At 41.9% G+C, this 24000-nt stretch overlaps 1 protein-coding gene across 8 annotated transcripts in view; it reads left to right on the forward strand.

Moving 5' to 3' along the window:
* Nucleotides 1–24000, forward strand: part of LOC123514788 (atrial natriuretic peptide receptor 1-like) — a 491631-nt gene that overhangs the window by 270198 nt on the left and 197433 nt on the right. For 6 of the 8 annotated variants that reach the window (XM_045272955.1, XM_045272962.1, XM_045272958.1 and 3 more), the window contains one exon: nt 2384–2398. The exons of the other annotated variants lie outside the window; for them this stretch is intronic. In XM_045272955.1, coding sequence (XP_045128890.1) covers nt 2384–2398 — 15 coding nt within the window. The remainder of the gene's footprint in view (nt 1–2383; nt 2399–24000) is intronic. 8 annotated transcript variants of the gene reach the window in all.

Raw genomic sequence — 24000 nt, forward strand, 5'->3', positions numbered from 1 at the left:
AAACAGAGAGAGAGAGAGAGAGAGAGAGAGAGAGAGAGAGAGAGAGAGAGAGAGAGAGAGAGAGAGAGAGAGAGAGAGAGAGAGAGAGAGAGAGAGAGAGAGAGAGAGAGAGAGAGAGAGAGAGAGAGAGAAAGAGAGAGTAAGCGGATGAAAGGGATGATAAGCTTAAGTTTTTCCCTCTTAGTGCAGCCAAATGCGCCATTTTTCTCGTGTCAAACAATTCTTTTTCTTCCTTCTCTTCAGCTCAATACCTGCTACCACCCTACTTTCCCGTCCATTGACACACACACACACACACACACACACACACACACACACACACACACACACACACACACACACACACACACACACACACACACACACACACACACACACACACACACACACACACACACACACACACACACACACACACAGACTAGTGAGTACTTCGTTTGTGCCATCTAAGTGTCGCTGCCTCCCAGTCTTCGCCTCCTCTATGTTGCACAGAGTAACACTACTACTTTGCACCATCTCCCTTCGATTATAAATCCATCTTATGTATAGTCCATAAAGTTACATATTTTTTGTTGACCTTACACTATATTACTGACTGTCTTGCCTTTCCGTGTATGTGCGTGAGTGTGTCTTTGTTAGCTGTATGTGTTCGTCTTCCACCGTCCATGTCCCACCCTCCCACCCACCCAATGAGTGCCACACTTGCTAAAGTCTCGCCACGCTCCAGTCACGTGAAGCTTCCCAATAGCACAGACCAACTCACTTCGGAGGATTTTGTGTGTTATAATTCTTGCTTCAACGAATATTTAATACTTGTAAAAGCTGAAATAAGAAAAAAAAGCATTATATATAAAAAGAGCTCTATGGCTCTCTGGTGTATTAACTCTCTCATTGGCCTCGAGTGGTCATGTGAGGCATCAGATCTGTTAGGTGGGTCGCAGACCATGACCACCTGTTTGATGGTCTCACCCACGGAATATCTTTTTTTTAGATTTTCACTAAAATTATTAGAAAGAATATAAAAATGTTGCGAGCAGACGGTCGAGTTGAAAGTTGATGTAAATGGTTTGCAGGATTGTTTCCTCGGTTGTTGCGTGACGCGCGGCAGGAGTGTGAGACTTTGGCAGGCCACGGATGATTGCATCCAGACTCTTGTTGTGTCCAATGTATTGCTAGAGTAGTACACTATGATAAGAGTGCATTCATGATAGAAATATCAAAGGGTTAACAGGACAACTCATACAATAATTAATCTTCGATGGCTTAATAGAATTTGAATAGTATTAGAAAATATTGTTTTGCTAAGACTAGAGTTTGTCAGCGTTTATATAGTACTTGTCTACACAATTTCAATTAAGCCATCTTTATATACATATATAGTTTTTTCAACATTAAACTGCTTTTTTAAAATGCCTTGTGAATTACTGAGAATGAAGATCTAAATTTCCAAAGCATAATATGCCTCACTCCCGCCCCGGGCAGCGGCCTCCAGGAGCTGGGTCGCTGATCCTCTCCTACCGAGGCCTTGTAGTGATTAGTGAATCACACTGTATGAAGTCCAAAGTTTAAAGAAAAAGAAAAAAAAAACATTCGTTTTACGCTGTCGATCTTGCATAGATAAACACTTATGCAACTCTTCTTTTTTATATACATTTTCCAAGAACCTCACAAAATGGCAGTCTGGAATCTGAGATATGTTTGCGAAAGTAGCCCCCCTTGTGTGAATGTCTGTGCCCGTGCAAATACCTTGTTCGCACTAAGTTTTTAGTAGCGCCAAGATGATGTGCGGCAGAGCGTCCTGCTGACGTGTTCCAAAAAGTTGTTCAGTGTGGAGCGCAGAGAGGACGGACAGAAAGAAGATTGCTGCACACTCCTATCGTGTCCATAACGACCAGTACAATTAACACATGCTGAGCAGGTGCTGAAACTCGAATGAAGCTCAATTAGACAATATTAATGATTTTTTACCTGCTAATTCTAATTTTTTTTACATTAAACTATACCGTCAGAAAAAAAAATTACGAGAGAGAGAGAGAGAGAGAGAGAGAGAGAGAGAGAGAGAGAGAGAGAGAGAGAGAGAGAAACACAATATCCGACAGCGTAAAACCAGATAGTAAATAGCATTAGGCTAGACGCATGAGGCGGCCACACATTTGTTCACTGAGTGCCTGGTGTGTGAGTCCTCAGTGTGTTGGTGCACCAGGTGCCAGAGGTCAGGCCAGACCAGGCACTGGAGATTGTCTGTCCGGGTGCGGGTGTTGTGGTTGTCGGGCCCGGCGGCATGCCCCTCGCCCGTAGAGTACGTACTAGGCACCGTGACCCGGTGAGCGGTGTTCACACTCATGCTTCATGCATCTTTCCTTTGTCATGCTCACTCGAACAGGCCGCCAATCGAACGGTAAGTTGTACTGAAGTTCTTTCGGTGACGCCACACCTGTGGTGACATCTTGTTTGTTTAGCGTTAAGTTTCACTGGTTGTGTGGCAGGGTTCACAGTAGTCAACTTTCTGTCTTTACATGCTAGAAAGATCAACAAATATTGGAGTCTTTCAGACCGATGTGTAAATAGACGCTTTCAGACGAGAACTGCCTCCCTATATGAATATTCAGTCTCCTCATACAAGTAGGTGAATATGGTGGTGCTGCTGTGAAGCCTTGCGATGCTGCGTGATGGGTTTAGTCTTTATAGTCACCACTGAAGCCAGGGACGCTTTCTTATGCTGAACAGTAATTCAGCTTTGCTCCCTTTGGCGGAGCAAAGCGTCCCGTGTGTACCATGTGGAAGATAAAAAAGGTTTTTTGCCGAAAGTACAAGAGGAACTCATAATGAAACGAGGCAGCAGTAAGGCAGGTGAATACTGAACCTGCCAAAAAGTGCCTTTGCTGTGTTACTTACTAATGCTGTGTCTCTTTGTAATGCTGAGGTTAAGTGTGGTGTCCTCTCGTTTTCCGGGGCCTGCTGCATGGTGAATCCAACACATGGTTGCCGCTTGCTGTGCTGAGTTATACAGAACATTAATAGTAGATTGGCGTGTCTCTGTGTTGATTATCACCACATGACCTGCCTACCTACCTGTGTGTGTGTGTGTGTGTGTGTGTGTGTGTGTGTGTGTGTGTGTGTGTGTGTCCTTACTTGCATCCCATATCACGGTAACCCACACCACTCCACCACAAACTACCCCAACTCATATCAACTCATATCACCCAACTCCACCACTTCCTGCATGATCCTCCGCGGCACCCTCAGATCTCCCCCCCCACCCTTTCCTTTCCCCCAACCCTTCCCTCCTCTTCCATTCAATGCAGACAAAAGAGAGAGAGAGAGAGAGAGAGAGAGAGAGAGATCGAACCAGCTCGGAGCAACAGGTGTACATTTTTCAGCGTTAGCCTGGTGACCTCTGGCTGCCGATTTTCACCTGTCATGTGGATGGAAATATGCGAGATAAAAATGTTTGGCCTTAAAAATAGAACCACAAACGCGCCCACCCGCTGTCGAACCGGCCACGCTTAATTGGATACAACGAATGAGGTGAAGCCGAACACCTGGTGGGGTAGAGGTAAGAGACTCAAACAACCCCTTCCTCCTGCACACTGATACTGCTATACACTCCACCTATACACACACTCGCGTACACACACAGTTGATTAGATATATGCTTGTGTGTTTACCTCAAAATATTATCATAAAATATTATAAAATATTATTATAAAATATTATTGCAATAGAATTACAATAGAATTGTCCTTGATATTATTAAAGCAAAGAACAAATATTAGACCAAAAAATAGAATTGTGAATAAATATGGATTGATATATAAAGAAAATTGCCAGAATCTTAAGTGCTGAAGTCCATGATCACTTTGGGAAATGAATACAGGAAGAGGGAAAGGCAATAAATAAAAAGAAGAGTATATTTTCACATCAAGATTCCTATTTTTTTAACACTTCCATAAATGTTAGTGTTATAAGAACATAAGAAAAGAGGAGAGCTGCAAGAGGCCGCCAGGCTTATACGAGGCAGTCCCAGTGTGCTTAATCTACCTATTTCCATCTATCTTCCCAATCCATGAATTTATCTAACCTTCTTTTAAAGCTCCCTATTGACTCAGCTCTGACTACATGACCACTGAGACCGTTCCACTCATCAACCTGAAATTTTCAAGTTTAAACCCATTATTTCTGGTTCTGTCCCCGCTACTGATCCTAAGAACTACATTCATGTCCCCTCTGTTAAAACCCTTATGTAGATTAAGTTTTTTCAGTCTCTCTTCATAGGATATATCCCTCATTCCCTGTATCTTTTTAGTCATCCTCCTTTGCACTGACTCCAACAGAGCTATGTCCTTCCTGTAATGTGGGGACCAGAATTGTACCGCATAGTCAAGATGTGGCCTGACCAGCGCCAAGTATAATTTTAGTATTACCTCAGGACTCCTGCTTTTAACACTTCTAAAAATTAACCCTAATACTCTATTCGCCTTATTTCTGGCCTCAATACATTGCTTCCTTGTACCGAGATCAGAGCTAACTATGACTCCTAAATCTTTCTCATACTTGGAACTTCCTAGTGCCACGTTATCTATTGTGTACCTATTGCTTGGATTATCTCTACCTACGCTCAGTACCCTGCACTTGTTAATATTGAACTGCATTAGCCATCTATCTGTCCATTCTTTCATCCTATCCAAGTCAGCCTGCAAAGCCTTGGCATCCGAATCGGACCTAATTAATCTACCTATCTTTGTGTCGTCCGCAAATTTACTGATATCACTATTAATTCCACTATCCAAGTCGTTGATATATATATATATATATATAATATATAAAATATATATATATATATATATCCCACTCTGTGGCTTTGATCCATTAATTACTACCCTTTGTCTCCTGTCGTCTAACCACGCTTTAATCCAGCCTAATATTCTATCCTCTATACCATGTGCTTTAACCTTTTTTAAGAGCCTCTGGTGAGGTACCTTGTCAAAGGCTTTACTGAAATCTAAGTATAGAATGTCATAATTATCATCTTCATCTGCCGCCTCATAAATCTTACTATAAAAGCTCAGCAATTTTGTAGGACACGACTTCCCCTTCGTAAATCCATGCTGTGTGTGATTTATCAAGTCGTGTTTGTCTAAATGTTCCCTAATGTTTTTCCGGACACACTTTTGATTTACATGGTGTTACGTTTTGTACACTCGTCACCCTAATAGTAATTCACATTTCAGATGTTGCTCTCTCTCTCTCTCTCTCTCTCTCTCTCTCTCTCTCTCTCTCTCTCTCTCTCTCTCTCTCTCTCTCTCTCTCTCTCTCTCTCTCTCTCTCTCTCTCTCTCTCTCTCTCTCTCTCTCTCTCTCACACACACACAACCAGAACATTAACATTCTTTTCCTCCTCCTCCTCCTCCTCCTCCTCTTCCTCCTCCTCCCCCCATCATCATTATTACATACTCACAAAAGAAAAATGAAATAATATTTGTACAGACATCGAATATTGATAAAGAAAATTCAGAGACAAAAAAAAAAAAAAAAAGAACTAGATAAGGTAAAAAACGATAGAAAGACAAAAATAAAAAGAAGGAATAGTGATAATGATAATAATAATAATAATAATAATAATAATAATAATAATAATAATAATAATAATAATAATAATAATAGTAATGATAATAATAATAATAATAATAAGAAGAAGAAGATACAGATAAAAACAAAATAAGACTAAAATGAGACTGAAAAAGAACAAATAAATGAAGATAAAGACAAAACAAGAAAAAAATGAGGCTGACGAAGAACAGGAAGACATACAAGAGAGAGAGAGAGAGAGAGAGAGAGAGAGAGAGAGAGAGAGAGAGAGAGAGAGAGAGAGAGAGAGAGAGAGAGAGAGAGAGAGAGAGAGAGAGAGAGAGAGAGAGAGAGAGAGAGAGAGAGAGAGAGAGAGAGAGAGAGAGAGAGAGAGAGAGAGAGAGAGAGAGAGAGAGAGAGAGAGAGAGAGAGAGAGAGAGAGAGAGAGAGAGAGAGAGAGAGAGAGAGAGAGAGAGAGAGAGAGAGATACACCCGTAACGAAGGAGAAAAGCGGAATCAAGAGAGAAAAATAAAAATCAAGAGACAAGAGCGGCAAAGAGTCAGGAGAGAAGCTAATAAAGGAAAGGAGAACGAGAAGGAGGAGCAGAAGAACGACCTGAAGGAGAAAGAAAAGGAGGAGGAGGAGGAGGAGGAGGAGGAGGAGATAGAGGAAGAGGAAAGGGAATAGTCAGAGAATGAGTGTCGTTTTAATCAGTGCAGGGATCTATGTAGGTGTCCAGAGAGTTAGAGGATGGAAGGGGAGGGGAAATGAGGGTAGGGGAGTGGAGTGGTGGGTTGCGCATTAACGGGACAAGCCTTAGTGTGAACATGGCTAGCGCGGAATCAGGACCTGCAGGTGATTAGCAGTGACAGTTTGGGATCACGGCGGGTGTTGGTGTGATGGTGACAAACAGGCAATTTCCGGGGCGAGAGAGAGAGAGAGAGAGAGAGAGAGAGAGAGAGAGAGAGAGAGAGAGAGAGAGAGAGAGAGAGAGAGAGAGAGAGAGAGAGAGAGAGAGAGAGAGAGAGAGAGAGAGAGAGAGAGAGAGAGAGAGAATGTAATACTCAAATGATTTACAACACTGCCTTTGTTCCTGCATCTGGACTGAACTGCGAACACACAGTTGCAAAAATAACTAAAAAAATATCCATTCGTACATTTTGCCCTTTTTATAATACAAAGAATAATCATTGGAGAAATATATGCATGATTCGTGTTTGTGATGCATGGGATGTAGAAATGTAGATAAAAAACAGAAAAAAAGACAAGAATATAAAGCAAAGTATGATTATTCAGCATTCCTCGCTGTGTAAATATGCTTTGTTCTTTTGGAGAGATATTTGATTGCATAAAGACAACACGCATAATGGCGCGTTCATATTTGAGGATACGTAAAAAGTGTAAACGCGCTTTCACGTGTATGTGTATGTGTGTGTGTGTGTGTGTGTGTGTGTGTGTGTGTGTGTGTGTGGCATTGACTCGCGTTCTTAAACTCTATTACCTTTCATGAAAGCTACAACTATTTTCTCAGCTGACAAAGATGACGAAGCCGGTGGTGCTCTTTGACGTCTTCCCTTGTGGCGATTGATGATCCACAGTAAACATTCGCAGTAAATCTCAACAAAAGATCCCTTGAAATTTCCAACAACTTCCAATAGAATCTGTTGAAATGTAGTAACAATGAAGCGCCGAAACGTTTAGGAATGCTGAGCTGTGTGCGAGCGGGAAGATTCATAGGGACGAGAGCAAACACAACCGTTGATTATAACGTGAGGGCGAGAGACACTTGAAAGAGGGAATTAGTAGGCGACGGCACCACCACCACCACCACCACCACCACCACCACCATTATCACCACCACCGCCACCAGAAGTTTGGAAAGTCATGTGTAAAATGAGTGGAAATTAACGTAATGAATGCAGATACTTATGTTTATATCCGGGTTTCAGCAAGGACGCTTTGATACGTACATATTTTTTTCCCGTTGAATGTAATTACAAATGCACGATATATTCAGTGTGACCGCTGAGAGGAGAGCTGTCCAGTCATGGTTAAAAGAAAAAAAAAGTAGAACAAACAAAGATCTTTTTAACACAACTATGAATAAAAATGTTGTTACGGGTGCAAATTAAGTGTAAAACAGTGAGCATAGCATACATGTTACGGCGCGGAAATATGGGTCTGTATTTACGGGTTTTCCGCAAGCTGACAAAAATACTGATGAGTTTTATATTTCACTTTTATTTTTTCCATTTATTTCAACCTATCGTTTGAAAGGTATGAAGTAAAAGATTCAAATATAAAATTGAAACTAACAAATTCACTGGAGAGAGAGAGAGAGAGAGAGAGAGAGAGAGAGAGAGAGAGAGAGAGAGAGAGAGAGAGAGAGAGAGGAGAGGAGAGGAGAGGAGAGGGGACAGTATAAAACTCACTTTATAAAAGGGGACTCATATTTTTCTCGTTTGTGTCGAGTGTGTGAGGGGAGGAGGAGCTTAGCGAAGGGTGAGAAGTGTGTATGGGGAGGAGTAGCTGGACGAGGGGTGAGGGATGAGAGATGTCCAATGTGTGTGGGGAGAAGAGTCCTGTAAAGGGGGTAAGGGAGATGTGTGTGGAGAGGGAGCTGGACGAGTGGCTAGCGGTGACGGGTGTATAGGGAGGGAGAGCTGCGTGAGGGGTGAGGGGAATGTGTGCTGCCTTTCTTCGCAGGTCACGGGTAGGTCAGTGGCTTGATGTCCTTAATCTTTGCTACTTTTTCATTACCACGTGCAATCTTTTGGACATTTTTGTAGTACAGTCTTTTAAACAATATAGTAACACAAAATATATACATTTAATCTCCTTTTCTGTGTTCTTTTTTGTATTATTTTCTTTTAATATTGACAAAGAGTTATTTTAGGACTGTAGGTTATGCCTGCGTCACACCAACCTTCTCTTTCTGTAGCCCGGTAATCACACACACACGCTGGAGGTGCCTCAGTAATGGAAGCCAGTTGTACTAAGAAGTCATTAAGTATTCATGGTTTTCCAGCGCCAGAGGTACAATACCGTTCTGTTGGAAATTGTTCTTATACGTTATTTTCACAGACATTTTTTTTCCTTTCCATTTTCACTTTCAGGCTCTTTCACACTTTAAAGAATTAAGGAAAAAAAAAAAATGCAACAGAAAGGATAATCACCTACACAAATTTACAAAGGATGTTACGCAATGAAAAAATATTTTGATTTGAGCGGTAGTATTTTATTTAACAATACTATCTATGAATTTAAAGAAAACGAAGCTACAGAATGAATGGAAGGGATGGCGTAATGTACAGGTACTAAAAGATTCCTGTTGTTGCTGACTGGGTCCGTCCTTAACGAAGAAACTTGACATGAGTTGTATTGAATGTTAAAAGATGGTTGAAATTGTGAAGAAATTTGATGAAGGAAAACAAAAATTTTAATAATGAACATGGAATATTTTCAGATCCTTTTTTTCCGTGTTTCGTTTGGTTCATCTATTTATAATAATTGTGAAAATGTAAGCAAATAACTTAATTTCCACGCGTTATCTGTAATTCATACTGTGTATTTAAGACTACCTCGTAACAACTTTCTTTTTTAATCTTAAGCAAAAAGATGTTGCTATTATATTAAGTTATATTGATTATTCTTACTGATACCTGCAGAGCTTAGAACCAACTGAATATTAGAGAAATGACCTTATGTTTTCTCAATAACTATAACTTCCTCATGACGAGATCCTGTTATAAATCTCTTAAGAAAAACTCCTCTTTATCTGACTGACGGACATTCTTCTGGACACTTGGCAATCAGAAAAGGAAACAATAAAATGAAACCTCAGAATTTCAATGCAGTAATTCACGGTGTAAAGCGTATAAGTGCGGGTAGCGAGGTGGTTTATGTAATAGCACGCCTGGATACACTGCAAAAGTCGCACGTTGGATCTCAGCTTATAGACCAGATTTTTCTCGGATGACTTCGCGCTCCTAGATTCACCCGGCCTTAAATGGGAAATCGTTTAGCAATGACTGGAAAGGTTAGAAACGGCGGGTAAAAGAGCTGGCCAATCTACTTCCTACGTCGGGGTTCGGGCTTTGGTGGCTCTGTCCGTCCTTGCTCCTGCCCCTGCTCTAAATTCCCGGGTTACGACTCTCTCTAATACAAGTCCATTATTTCCCTGGCGTCAGTGTCAGGTAATACTAAAGAAAAATCCTCGTTTTTGTCTGTGATCGATGCATTATTACCAGCGTAACACGAGTGCACAGGTTCATTGCTTTACGTAGTTGTTAAAAGTGCATGTGTCAGAATGCTATATGAGAGAGAATTCATCGCGTGTTTCTTTACGTGCCATTCATACGTGTCATATTGGTGTCATACAAGTTAAAAATGGTCTGTTTGACGTTGCAGTTATCAAATGTACCTGTGCTATACGAAGTCACGTGAACGGAAAGGTGTTGGTGTTTTATTTTGTAATTCCCCCAAACTGAAGGACATTTACAGCGTCATGCAGATACATTGTAGTCACTTATTTCGTCTCTTGTTGTTGGTCATCAGTGCGTTATGGACCTTTTAGTATTGTGTTCAGTTTTTGTTAACATTCAGAGCGCTGTGAAAATAAAAAAAACCGTTTACAAACGCACTCAACAAGAGAGAGAGAGAGAGAGAGAGAGAGAGAGAGAGAGAGAGAGAGAGAGAGAGAGAGAGAGAGAGAGAGAGAGAGAGAGAGAGAGAGAGAGAGAGAGAGAGAGAGAGAGAGAGGTTATTTTTGCCACTACTGGATTGCAGCAATATCTAAAATTAAAACAGTGCACTATAAACACGCATTTAAAAATTTGTAGATTATTAAGAAAAAAATATGTAGAAGGAAAGACTAGAATTATTAAAGGTCCCTGATTCTTTAATATAAGCGAAAATGAGACATGTTTGCTCTACCACTATTGTCAGAAGAGAGAGAGAGAGAGAGAGAGAGAGAGAGAGAGAGAGAGAGAGAGAGAGAGAGAGAGAGAGAGAGAGAGAGAGAGAGACAGAGAGACAGAGAGAGCACAACAATTGCTGGGGAAGAAAAAACTCCCAGAAAGGTAAGGGAAGTTTTGTGAAGGAAGGGAAAAGTGATGAAAATAGGCAGGTGGCGCAGAAAGTATTGTGGGGAGAGAAGATTCTATGACCCGACTTTCCTTCCCTTTGCGCTGCTGGGCCGGGGAAGGCGTGAGGAAAGGGACGGAAAGAAGGAAGGAAGGAAGGAAAGAAGGAAGGAAGGAAGAAAAGAGAGATACGGAGAGAAAGTGAGGGAAGGAAAGGAGAGTTCAAGTGAGAAGAAAGGAGGAACGGAGTGGGCACGACAGATAATAACGGCCAACGCTCAGATTTAAAACAAACTTGGGTGCCTCAGCTGTGAAGTCTTGGGGAGGCAATGAGAAATTGAAGAAGGCAGTCGTTTCTCACAGGCCAGTAAGTGCAGCACAGAGAGAGAGAGAGAGAGAGAGAGAGAGAGAGAGAGAGAGAGAGAGAGAGAGAGAGAGAGAGAGAGAGAGAGAGAGAGAGAGAGAGAGAGAGAGAGAGAGAGAGAGAGAGAGAGAGAGAGAGAGAGAGAGAGAGAGAGAGAGAGAGAGAGAGAGAGAGAGAGAGAGAGAGAGAGAGAGAGAGAGAGAGAGAGAGAGAGAGAGAGAGAGAGAGAGAGAGAGAGAGAGATATCCATCTAAAATATCCAAAGTGAATCATCTGCTTAGAATCTACTAAAAGGTCTCAACTTGTTCTTTAATAAATTATCGTGATTCTCTCTCTCTCTCTCTCTCTCTCTCTCTCTCTCTCTCTCTCTCTCTCTCTCTCTCTCTCTCTCTCTCTCTCTCTCTCTCTCTCTCTCTCTCTCTCTCTCTAAGATAAAAGCACCACCATATGTGTGCGAGGCGGTAGCACCAGCTCCTCCTCGTCTCAGTTTGCGTCTCAAGTTCACCAATACAAAGGGCCGCAGCCTTCGGGCCCACCTCCTCCTCCTGCTCCATTTCCTGGCGGGCGTATCGCGGGCATCGCTATACAGCAACAATACTCACGCCTCCAGGTCCCTCCACCGCCTTCCCACAAGACACCTCCCAACTGATACGGCTGTCCGCCTCGGGCCTCTCCTCATATCCGGCCTCCCTCCCTCCCTCCCTCCTTCTCCCTTTCCCTGTCTTCTCTTCGTCGCACACGCCGGGTCTCCTTTATACGTTTTTTGCCAAAAAGGATTCAGCCATCACCGTCCTTCATATCCGGTCTTCAGTTTTATCGACACCTAAAGTGGCGGCGAGTGAAGGGCGGCGGGCGCGGCTCTTCAGAAATTCTCAGATTGAAAAATAAAACATAAAGCGTTGCTACACAAGCGTCAGCAGGATATGGAACAAATAAGATTATAGTCATGTCTATTACGACATTATTTGATTAAGAATGAGATAGTCTGGTTATTTAACGAAACGATGGTGGTGAAGAAGGAGTGTCGCCGGTGACCCGGGTAGAAGGTGTCTCGTGTCATGGAGGAGACGGGATGAAGCGTTGGTGAGATGTAAAGGTGGAAGGGGAACTCGTCATATCGGTGTCCTTGTTACTGCTGAAGTTTCCAAAGGATGTCAAGTCAAGTCTTACTCCCATGTTATCAGGAGCGCCAGGTCACTGCACGTCACCTCTTTGTTCATCGTGAGTCAACGTGCTAATATTATGAATATTCCTTCCCTTCAATATGGGTCCTTTGAAATCTTTTGTTGCTAAAACTTGCCTGAAGGGTCGAGGCTTCACTTTGGGCTGTAGTTCCCTGCTTATTGGACGTCTACTCACCGGGGCGTCCATCCTTTCATCTCCTTTAGCTTAAAGTAAACATCTCCTTGGAATGTTATTGATGGTGCCGTCTCCGCGGGCTGAACATCTGGTTTTAATATTGTGGAAGTTTGAAAATCTCTTTGGAAGGAAATTTTATATTACATTATGTATGAGGTAAGCATTGTACAGTAATATGGATCTATTGAACAATACTACATGACGTGGGAGATATGGTGAAGTGTAGATATGTGCCCATGAGATACCGAAACAGTGATCCATACTCCTGGAGTGCGATGAGATTGAAATTTTCCTTACCATTGGGTGTTTTGAGTTTTATAGCAGTCGTGACTCTGTCTTCTAACATGCAATAGAAGGCACCGCCACAGTATTTTGTTACCAAACGTCACTTTAAGAGAAAAGTTTCTCTCTTTTAGCGTCTCAACTGCATTTCACTGACCAAGACCGGAGACACGCTCATCCTCGGAAAAAAAAATCGAAGAAAATCCTCTCATTTGCCTTAGTGCTTTGACAGACTCCACGCGGCACCATCACGACGGACGCAGCATGCATTTCCCGCTGGACTGTAGGAACTAGTGCTTCTTGACCTTCAGCAGCCGCGTAGGAGGGAGGGCAAACATTCCCGAATAGGATACTAGAGTCGTAAAATTGCATCAAAACGTGAAGGAAGGGAGGCTGGAAATCAGGGAGCTTGCATCCGATGACGGTAAGGAATGGAGGCGTGCTAAGGGATGAAGGAGGACAGTGAGGGAAAGGAAAATAAAAATAAAAGAGAAGAGCGCAGAACAAACTCGTAGGAAGATAAATAGTAAGGGAAAGGATTGCAAAGCGAGAGAAGAAGAGATGAGAAGAGAGGAATATTCATGAATACAATGTATGCATGAGTCTGCAAACTGTGGCCGGATGTTGTCAGTCTCTCTCTCTCTCTCTCTCTCTCTCTCTCTCTCTCTCTCTCTCTCTCTCTCTCTCTCTCTCTCTCTCTCTCTCTCTCTCTCTCTCTCTCTCTCTCTCTCTCTCTCTCTCTCTCTCTCTCTCTCTCTCTCTCTCTCTCTCTCTCTCTCTCTCTCTCTCTCTCTCTCTCTCTCTCTCTCTCTCTCTCTCTCTCTCTCTCTCTCTCTCTCTCTCTCTCTCTCTCTCTCTCTCTCTCTCTCTCTCTCTCTCTCTCTGATCCTTATATCCTTCACTTTTTTTCCGCTCCATTGTTCCCTTCACGTCCCTTGAGGAGGTCCCTGAAGCATTGTGAAACTCCTTTGCTGCCTTTCCCTCATGCACCCAAAATTTCCACACCTAGGCCTTACATTATTTTTCCGTTTCTTCACTTCCACAGCTCCTTTATCACCCTTTCTCTCTATTCCCTTTTCGTTCTTCTTCTTTCTTCTGATATATATATTTTTCTTTATTTTCTATTTTCCGACGTCTTCTACATTGCTCTCTATTTTTTTTTTCCCATTCCTCTTCCCAGCTTCTGTATTCCCTTTCTTTATCATGCTTTCTTTTTGCTCCCTGCCTTGTCTCTCTTTCATGTATTATTTGTATTTTTATCCTTCACTTCTTGTCACTTTCCTCTTTTTCCCATGTTTCCTCCTTTCCGTTTTCTTTGTCTTGCTTTTATCGTCCTTTTATCTGCGCTCCCTCTTCTGGCTTCCTCAAACTTCATGACTTATTTATATGTATTCCACTTTTATTTCCAACTTCTCGTATGCATTCTTATTATTCTCTCTCTCTCTCGTCTCTCTCTCTCTCTCTCTCTCTCTCTCTCTCTCTCTCTCTCTCTCTCTCTCTCTCTCTCTCTCTCTCTCTCTCTCTCTCTCTCTCTCTCTCTCTCTCTCTCTCTCTCTCTCTCTCTCTCTCTTCTCTTCTCTCTTTTACTAAACTATGTATCTCAAATTCGCTTTATCTTCTTCCTCTTCTTGTGTCCCATATTCCCTCTTCCTCCCTCAGCCGGCTCTCCCAATACGTGTTACCAAGGCCAAGGAGTTATGAGATTTACGGATTTGATAATGCAGGAGATGGAGGCGCGCGATCTGCCAGATGCCGGGTTATTCTATTTCCACGCAAATTGAATGGTGAAGTGTAAGAGTCTCCCTGTGCAGCTTTAGTCCCCTTCTTGTTCAGACATGCAGGCAGGGGTGTGCTTTGCTGTGAGCGTGAATCGTGACATCCACACTCTCTTATTCACAGTTGTTCTCTTTACTGGAAAAAAAATAAGTAAAATTTAGTTGCATTAGTTTCTTTCTATCGAAGTTCATAAAGAAAGGTATATGACATACTCCTAAGTAAGGAAGACATAAAAAGGTAAAGGTACATAAGAGTTTTTTCCGTATTTCTATACATGAAAGTGTAAACGCTATAGATGATTACTTTGGATAATGAGAAGCAACAAGTATAAAAAGATAAGAAAAAAAAAGAAGCGATTTCATGCAGTCTTTAAAACCAATACGTGTAATTTTAAAGGATCAGAAAGAAGGCTGTGTTTTGTGGCTACTTAAAGGAGCGTGGGTGCGGACAGCTCGCTGCCTCACTTCTGACCATGAATGATGTCTAATTCACTCATCGGGGAACTGAGACATATCCAGTATTATGAAATGAACCGTGTATGTGGAAATCTGACGGCTTCTTAAACCTTCCCTATTTTCTTACGTTCTTTTGTTCTTATCTACTGTCTCTTATGTGCCCTTCCCATTACCATCCTGAGTCCTCGTCCTTCCTTACTCTGTTCCCCCATCACCCATCTTCGCCCCTCATTTTGCCTTTTTTACCTCCCTTTCTCTCTGGGGATGTCACGTCGCTGCGCGGAACAATAACGTAAAGGGAGAAAATTCAATCTATTTCGAAATTGAATTCAGTCATCAATTTGAATCATGAATCTGAATATTAACTTTCGAAACTTGAGGCGTGATGAGGGAGGTATTGGCAGGTGTGGAGCAGGTATGTTCCTTCCCCAGACCCCGCACTTCCCTGCTCTGTGTCCCCGCCACTCACTCACTCCTCACCCATACTCATTCTCTCCGTTTTCGGTCCCTCAGTTTTCTTTCCATACTTTCCTCGTAACATGTTTGCCTTAATTTGTCTATACCCTTTCACTCACTTCAATCACTTTTCTGAACTTTTCTCTCTTTCCTTTCTCATATCGCCTCCCATCTCTTTCCTTTCCCACATCCTTTACTACCATCACTAATATCCCATCCCTCTCTTTTCTCTTCCCACCTCTATATCCCCATTCCATTACCTCATCTACCTATATCCAGTCCTCTCAGTGCCCTTTCATCTCTACCTTCCCATATATCTCATTCCAATACTTCCTTTTCCATTAATCTCCCACCCAATCACCTCCCTCATTCATGTCCCTTCCCATGTCCTTTCTCTCACATCTTAACTAGTGATTTACCTCTCATGTCACCGCACTGGTGGCATGATATCCTATGAACTTCCTCTCTCCTACCGCACGTTAGCCTCTCGTTGTTGGATAAGACTTATAGTTGTACTGCTTATATGTATAATGATAATAATAATAATAATAGTAATGATAATAATAATAATAATAATAACAATAATAATAACAGTAATAATAATAATAATAATAATAATAATAATAATAATAATAATAATAATAATAATAATAATAATAATAATAATAATAATAATAATAATAATAATAATAATAATAATAATAATAATAATAATAATAATAATAATAATAATAATAATAATAATAATAATAATAATAATGATAATACTACTATTACTATTAATAACAATAATAATATACGATTTATTCGGCTAGCAGTGCACACATACTGAAAATATACATGGGGTGGGTGTGGGCGAGGGGACGGCGGGGAGGTTTAAGATTAGTTCGCTAGACTAATGGTTTATCGCTCGCACCATGGTGGGGATCGCGCTGTGGTGGTATCGGTCTGTGTGTGTGTGTGTGTGTGTGTGTGTGTGTGTGTGTGTGTGTGTGTCGTGTTGAAGCAGCCAATGTAGAGGCAGACGGGCAGGGACGCTATATAACGGTACGGACGTTAATTAAGAAAGTGAGACGGGCGGGCTGAGAATCAGCCCTAGCCTATGGAGGTGTCCGCGGGGGAAGCTACTTGAAGAAAATGTAATTAGAGCAGCGAGGAAAAAGACAGGGGAAATTGATTGGTGGCGGCAACTAAAACTTAGCGAACGTTTCTGTAGGGGAAAGAATATGAAGAAAGTGGGAGTGACATAAGTGGTTTCATAACAAACTAAATGGTTATTGTTCGTCTCTTATTTCAGTGACGAGCGTAAAAAAACAGGAAGTAAGAAAGCCGTCCACACTGTCACTCGCGGCAGCTAACGGTACAGGCTCACAGAAGTGTTGTAAAGAAAAGTTTGTACTTTTATTAATATAGCACTGGAGCTCGGCGAAACACAAATACGGGGATAAGAAAAGTATGAAACTTGTCTGGCGTCGTGAAGCTGCCGTCCTCTGTCTTTTGAGTGTGCCTACTTCAGCCTTAATATAGGAACCCTTCCCTTAGACAAGTTTTTTTGACAGACTTTTTGTAAGATTCCAGTCCATACGCTAGAGTTGTTACAATATAAACATTTCTGTCCAGCTATCGCGATGGAGGAAATAATGTAATCAGACAAGTTAGCCAGCTGTGAGATATGATGAGAACATGAACTATATCGAAAGTTCTGGAAATAAAACCAGTGTAAATCCAAACTGGAGTCAAGAGAACTGTGTTTCATATTATCATGTAGAGATCAGCAGAGGATATGCTGGAGTGTGGAATAAAGCAAACTTGTAGACACGTCATCTACGAAAATATGATTATAAGAGAGTATAATGAAAGTGACAGAACGCCAAGCTAATTGGTGAAAAGAAGCACAGTAGACATTTAAGTAAGTGAAAATTAAAAGATTACAGTTAAAAATAAATTACAGCGTTGTAGCGATAGATAGGCTTTTTTTATGTAGTGGCATTGTGCACGCTAGTGATGATGGTAATGATGAGTCATACATGCCTTGCTGTAAACCACCCAGCATAGGAATCGGCAGCCTTCCTATCGAACACTTATTTGAGACGAGGTTTCTGAAAAAGTCCTTCATTCTCTGATGAAATAAACATGGAATATTTCTTCAGGAAAAAAAAAAAAAAAAAAAAAAAAAAATATATATATATATATATATATATATATATATATATATATATATATATATATATATATATATATATTCCTTAATTTAATGATCAAATAAACATGGAAAAAATCCTTCAGGTAGTGTAAAAGAAACCGTATGGAATAAGCAGTAAAGAAAATATGTTTCTGAACCCTATCACTGCGTTACTCAACTGCTCAAAAAACTAAAAGCACACTACAAATAAGAAACGATTAAAAGCTTGGATCTTTTATTATAACCTGTATAATGTTCAGAAGTGACTGCACAACAAAAATAAATGTTTCCTAATGGCTTTTGATTAAAGAATGATGTGCCGGCTACCGATGAGAATTAACACATCAATCACCGGAACATAAATCCCTCCTGCTGGTGATGGCGCTTCAGTCAAGTCAGGCAGAGTCACAAATATATCAAATGAACCGCGATGATGTGCTTGAATATGCGAATTTTCATCTTCCATGACATCCCGCCGAAGTAAAGACGTTTTCTAGGAATGGGAAGCTTTCTGCCTTCGCCGCCCGTCAATTGTCAATGGAGCGTGAACTGTGTGAGTGAGCGGCGGCGCGTCTTCCAGGGCGACACCAGGAAGGCGCCACGTTACAGAATCAGTGGCACGTGAAGGCAGTCCCAGCCATTACTAGGAGACGGCGTGGCAAGTTTTGTATTGGCGCGGAAGGGGAAAGACGGGAGAACTGTTAACTATGTGGGTGGGTGGAGATTGTGCTTATTTTGTGAAGTGGGTGGACTTGACATTTCTTTCAGTTCTTTTCTCTCTTTCTTCTTTCAGTCTTTCTTTTTTTTCATCTTGTTGTTGTTGTTGTTGTTGTTGTTGTTGTTGTTGTTGTTGTTGTTGTTGTTGTTGTTGTTGTTGTTGTTGTTGTCGTTGTTGTTGTTGTTGTTTTCCTTCTTTTTCTTCATTTTTTTCTTCTTTTTCTTTTTTTTCTTCTGTTTTTGTTGTTGTTGTTGTTGTTGTTGTTGTTGTTGTTGTTGTTGTTGTTGTTGTTGTTGTTATTGTTGTTGCTCTTTTTGTTCTTGTTCTTGTTCTTGTTCTTTTCTTTTTCTTTCTTCTTGTTCTTGTTCTTCTTGTTCTTGTTCTTTTTTTTTTTCTTCTTCTTCTTCTTCTTCTTCCATTCACTCACTCATTCCTTCATTCATTACACACGCAGCCTTCCTTCCACACATTCACAATCATTCTCTCCTTCTCGCCTTCCCTTCCTTGTCGTTCCACATTTCCTCCTTTCCTTCCTCCAGTCCCTCTCCCCTCACGACACCCGCCCACCTTCCTTCCTTTCATCTCACCTGCTCCCTCCTTCCTCCCACCCCCTTCCTCTTTCTCTTCTTATCTCTTCCTCTCCTCCTTCCTTCCTCGGGCGCCCCTCCTCCACGCCGTCTCTCTCTCTCTCTCTCTCTCTCTCTCTCTCTCTCTCTCTCTCTGCAAAGAAAGGACATAAACGAAATTTTGAATGATATCTTACGTCTATTCTTATTCATTGTGGTTTATAAAGTTTTTTTTTTATCCTAATACTAATGCCATTCTTTCTCTCTCTCTCTCTCTCTCTCTCTCTCTCTCTCTCTCTCTCTCTCTCTCTCTCTCTCTCTCTCTCTCTCTCTCTCTCTCTCTCTCTCTCTCTCTCTCTCTCTCTCTCTCTCTCTCTCTCTCTCTCTCTCTCTCTCTCTCTCCATAACTTTCCAGCGACTTCACAATAGGTTTGCAGGGGCGCAGTTCACTTGATCACTCCGTTGCCTTCATGCGTGACTCCAGCCTTTGTTGTATGAGTGTAGGCGTGCGTGGGTGTTTGTAGTTAGGTAACAGAGAGAGAGAGAGAGAGAGAGAGAGAGAGAGAGAGAGAGAGAGTGTGTGTGTGTGTGTGTGTGTGTGTATGGGTAGAGGAAGCGTGTTGGACGTTTACATGGTGTCAGTGACTTCACGCACAATAGGGCTTTGTCAATATACCTGTCGCTTAATTGCAATTACCTTTTGACACAGGTGTATTGTTTATTTTTAGATCAATTAGGTCGTGTTGGCGAATACAATAATTTCCCTGCATACACGCGTGAAATATAGTAGTGCTATTACTCTACTATGATCTCTACTAATTGCCGTATTGTTTTTGTCTCGCTTTACAGGTAAGTACCCAGTGGAGTGCTCGAGGTAGGGCGTGGGTGGGCCAACGGCGTGCATGCGGCATCTGGTGGTGGTGGTAAGACATTCAGGTTAGGTATGGAAGAGGAGAAAGAAAATATAGGTTTAGTGTCACGCCCCACAACAGTAGGAACAGAAAATGTGTGACGGGTACTGGGCAAGAGGAAGCAAGAGGAAGGGATGGGAAAGGGTGTGGAGCGGAAGGTGAAGGGAGGGGAAAGGAGAATTGATGGGTGGAACGGGAGGGCTGGTGTGGGTATAACAGATAGTAACGGATGCAAGTGTTATCAGCTCACATGTTCCCTTCTCCAATTCTCTCTCTCTCTCTCTCTCTCTCTGCAGATTTGTTGGGATTCTCTTCTATTTTAAGCACATTATGTTAAGTGAGAGTGAAATTGCACAAACACACGTTCTCTCTTCCATACACACACACACACACACACACACACACACACACACACACACACACACACACCACACACACACACACACACACACACACACACACACACACGCACGTTTAGGTCAGGGTCAAGGTCAGTTTCCACTTAATATTCCTCTTTCATAGCTGCAGCCGTTAAGTTTTTTTTTCTTTTGTTTTCTTTTTCTTTTTCTTTTAATTCGGTTTCCCTGTAATTGGCGTTTCTATTTATTGCTCTGCTCGCTGTTGGTCTGGTCTGGTCGGTCAGTCCCGCTCCGTTTCGCCCTCTCTTGCTCTGGATCTCTTGTTCTCTGCTCTTTTGCAAGTCACCGTTGCTCTCCCTGAAGAACACAACGAAGAAGAGTAAATAAAGTAAAGAAATTCGAGCCTCTTCCTTGTTTCTCGTTCCATTTGCGTTCTGCTCACTGACCTTTTTCTGTTAATTTCTTTTTCACCACCAATCCACCCATCCCTAATGTAGTGGTACTTTTTTTTATTCATCTCAATAAAGATCAAAGATTTAAACACGCGATGATGGAAACTCGTGTACGAATCGTGTACATATCTTGTTCGTAAATGTTTATTGCTTACCTTCGCTGTAACACACACACACACACACACACACACACACACACACACACACACACACACACACACACACACACACACACACACACACACACACACACACACACACACACACACACACACACACACACACACACACACACACACACACACACACCAGTGCCCCAGGGAATGTTAGCAAGTCAAGCAGCCTCATCAAGTTCAGAGAAACGCCTTGTGAAGCTCGCCAAGGGTTCAGTGTTGCCTTATGTTGCAAAGCAGGAACACTCCTGCCAGAGGTGTTCCAGAGATCGCTCTGTTGTGAGAGGCAATACTGTGCTGGGTGAATGGAAGGACGTAATACTGATGTGGGAGTGGCGTGTGGAGGAGAGGAAAGGCAGCCTGATGGTGGGAAGAGAAAGTTGCCAAGTAATGAAGGAAAAGAGTCCCATGACAGAGCTTTGCTAAATTATTTGAATACAGAATTTCTTATTTAATGTTCAAAATTGTATGTGTGTAAAGACAAATGTAGTGTGTTCTCACCACTTGCTTTTTTTGATGATCCTTGGACATTTGATTATTTTCCTAACTTGTGGTGTAATTACTTTGCTGATTCTTAATCTTTATTTACTTCTTTTTTTTTTCAGTATATGAAGAGAATGTTCATCAGAAAATTAAATCGAAATGTGACTAGAAAACAAATATCTTTATAGCTTTCATTGAATTAGGTATATTTTAGTGTTTACCTAAGAAGTCTTACCATAAAGCACTAAGTACAAGAGATGTTTACATATGTAATATTTATCACACGAATTCAGTCACTCTCTCTCCCTTCTTTCTTCACTGTTACAACAATACTGAAGCTCCTTTTGGTTCACGTTTAAAGCGATCATTTCTTCTTGGGCAACGAATCCGTCAATAATAAGCAGCAGAATCGGAATCGCTAAATTGTTTTTGAGAAGCTTTACCGTCGGTCAATCGGCGCGTACGTCATTCCTTAATGAGAGACAAGAAGCAGGCCAAAGCCAAGCCACGTATTTAATGGGCGGTGCACTAACGAGCTGCATAATGAGGGCACTTTGCGGCAGCCTTCAATTAGTTATGCCTTTGGCCTGGGATTCTGCATTGAGGGAAGCTACCTGAGAGTGTGAGGCGGCTCCTTATGCATGTACAATTGAGTGATCTTGATTATATAAGGGAGCAGGACGGTCAGGGTAAGATTAATGGTTAGATAGCAATAGTTGTTTATGATAAATCTTAGTAAGGAGGATAGAAAACAACCAAGAGTGTGAGATACAGGAGAGACTAAATTGGCTGTCAGTGAAAGGTTTACTGGGGGAAAGAATTGAGTGGCAAAGGAATAACAGTGGCAGGGCAGCAATGGATGTGTGAGAAGTGGTTTAGTTGGCAAGTTGGGTGGGTAGGGGGAAAGAACAATTTTGGAACAGTATTAGCTGTGTGTGTGGGGATATATATTCCAGGAGTGGTTGTATATGGGAAAGGTTTAAGTGAGAGGAATGAAAGGAGGCCAGAAGAACTAAGTTAAAGTGGCAATAGTTGTGTGTGGGAGGTTTTATACACAATGAAAATCAAATGGCCAGGCAAGGGAGACAGTTATGAAGCAGATGTGGACGTATGTGGAAAAGACGTGAGTGGTGAAGAATGAACAAGAGAGACAATTGTGAGAGAGAAGTGAATGTATGTAGTAGTGAAGTGAGTGGCAGGAAAGACTTGGATAAAAGAATATATGTTGGAATTTTCTAAGATGGAGGTCCAGGCTAGGTAGTGTGTTCCTGGGATGAAATATAATGACTTCTCCGTCTGGAAAGGACAGGGACGAGGATTGGTGCTCCAGGTGAAGGTGGAAAGTCACGTCAGAGGCGGCGAAGGCACGCACAGAGCAGCTGCCCGATAACCTGCGAGGGAAGATGTGGGTGCTGGGAAATCGACAAGCCGATAAAACTAATAGGAAGGTTCTTTATTGTGTGTGTGTGTATGTGTGTGTGTGTGTGTGTGTGTGTGTGTGTGTGTGTGTGTGTGTGTGTGTGTGTGTGTGTGTGTGTGTGTGTGTGTGTGTGTGTGTGCGTGTGTTTGTGTGTGTGTGTGTGTTTGTTTGTCATCGTGGAAACACTTCGAGAATTAATAAATGTACAGAAATAGATTATTTTTAGCCTTCATTGCTACTTCTACATTGTTGTTGTTGTTGTTACCATAGTTTTTCTCTACTCCTCGGACACCTAAACTCCTTCCTCCATCACCACCACTACACCAACCACTGCAGCGCTCCTCTGGCCAATGTAAGTCTTAGGAAAAAAGGAGAAAAACAGACAGACATTCATTATTCTGACAGAGGCACTAGCTTCGAGCCTTCCTTTCCACACATCTGCATCTCCTCACCTTACTGGATACATTTTCATCACTCCAGTTCCTCCAGCAACAAGATCACTAATTGACTGATCCTGGTGGGGTGGTACTCGATTGCTTCACTTTCTCCATGTACTTCACCCTTCACTTGTTTTCGTCTCTCCCTGCAAGGTGACGCTTCGGCTGCCGCTCACCTGAATCTTCTACCTGATCTCCCTCCTGCCTAATTAGTGATGGAGATCCATATATGCATGGGCTTGGGATTAGTTGTAGGGGTACAGGGATTCTTCGCGGGAGAGGAAGGGAGTGTGTAGGAGGCGAGGGCTGATTGTTGTGTCACCGTGTGTGGGTGTGTTAAGTCACCAGCCCGTGCAGGTGTTGTGGCTGCTTTGGTGGTGCTCTCCTGTGGCTCATGGCGGTGTTCTGTCTGTCCATGTTGTGGTGTTTGCTCCCGAAGGCTTTATGATTCCGGTGCTCAACTGGAAACGTTTGAACTGTTGGTACAATTTTTTTTTTTCAGAATTCTGGTATGTGTTGCTCTGTGCGCCGCGGGTCAAAATTGTTCTCCTATTTTTCCGGTATGTCGTTTATAACAGTGAGCCGCAAGCGGATCGTTTTTGTTTCGTGTATCCTCTTAAACTTTTTTGCCTTCACGTGGCAATCCTAAAGCTGTCCACGTGCATACACACACACAACTGTACATACAGGCAAGCACATGCACATAATTACATGCATGCACGCGGACACACACACATACGTACATACATTTAAGAAATTTGATCCGAGAATATAGTTTAGACATAAAACTGTATTCTATATATAAAATATTTTAGTAATCCATTCGCAAAAGTTAATGTTATGACCAATTTCATAATGAGCTGCCTGCGTCTTCACGTAGTGTTTGTCACCAGAATTTGTAAGACTACAGCTTTGTCAGGAGTTGCTGAGATGATTACAGGAATCAGTTTTGTAA

This window comes from Portunus trituberculatus, chromosome 38, assembly GCF_017591435.1.
Source record: "Portunus trituberculatus isolate SZX2019 chromosome 38, ASM1759143v1, whole genome shotgun sequence".
Taxonomy (NCBI): domain Eukaryota; kingdom Metazoa; phylum Arthropoda; class Malacostraca; order Decapoda; family Portunidae; genus Portunus; species Portunus trituberculatus.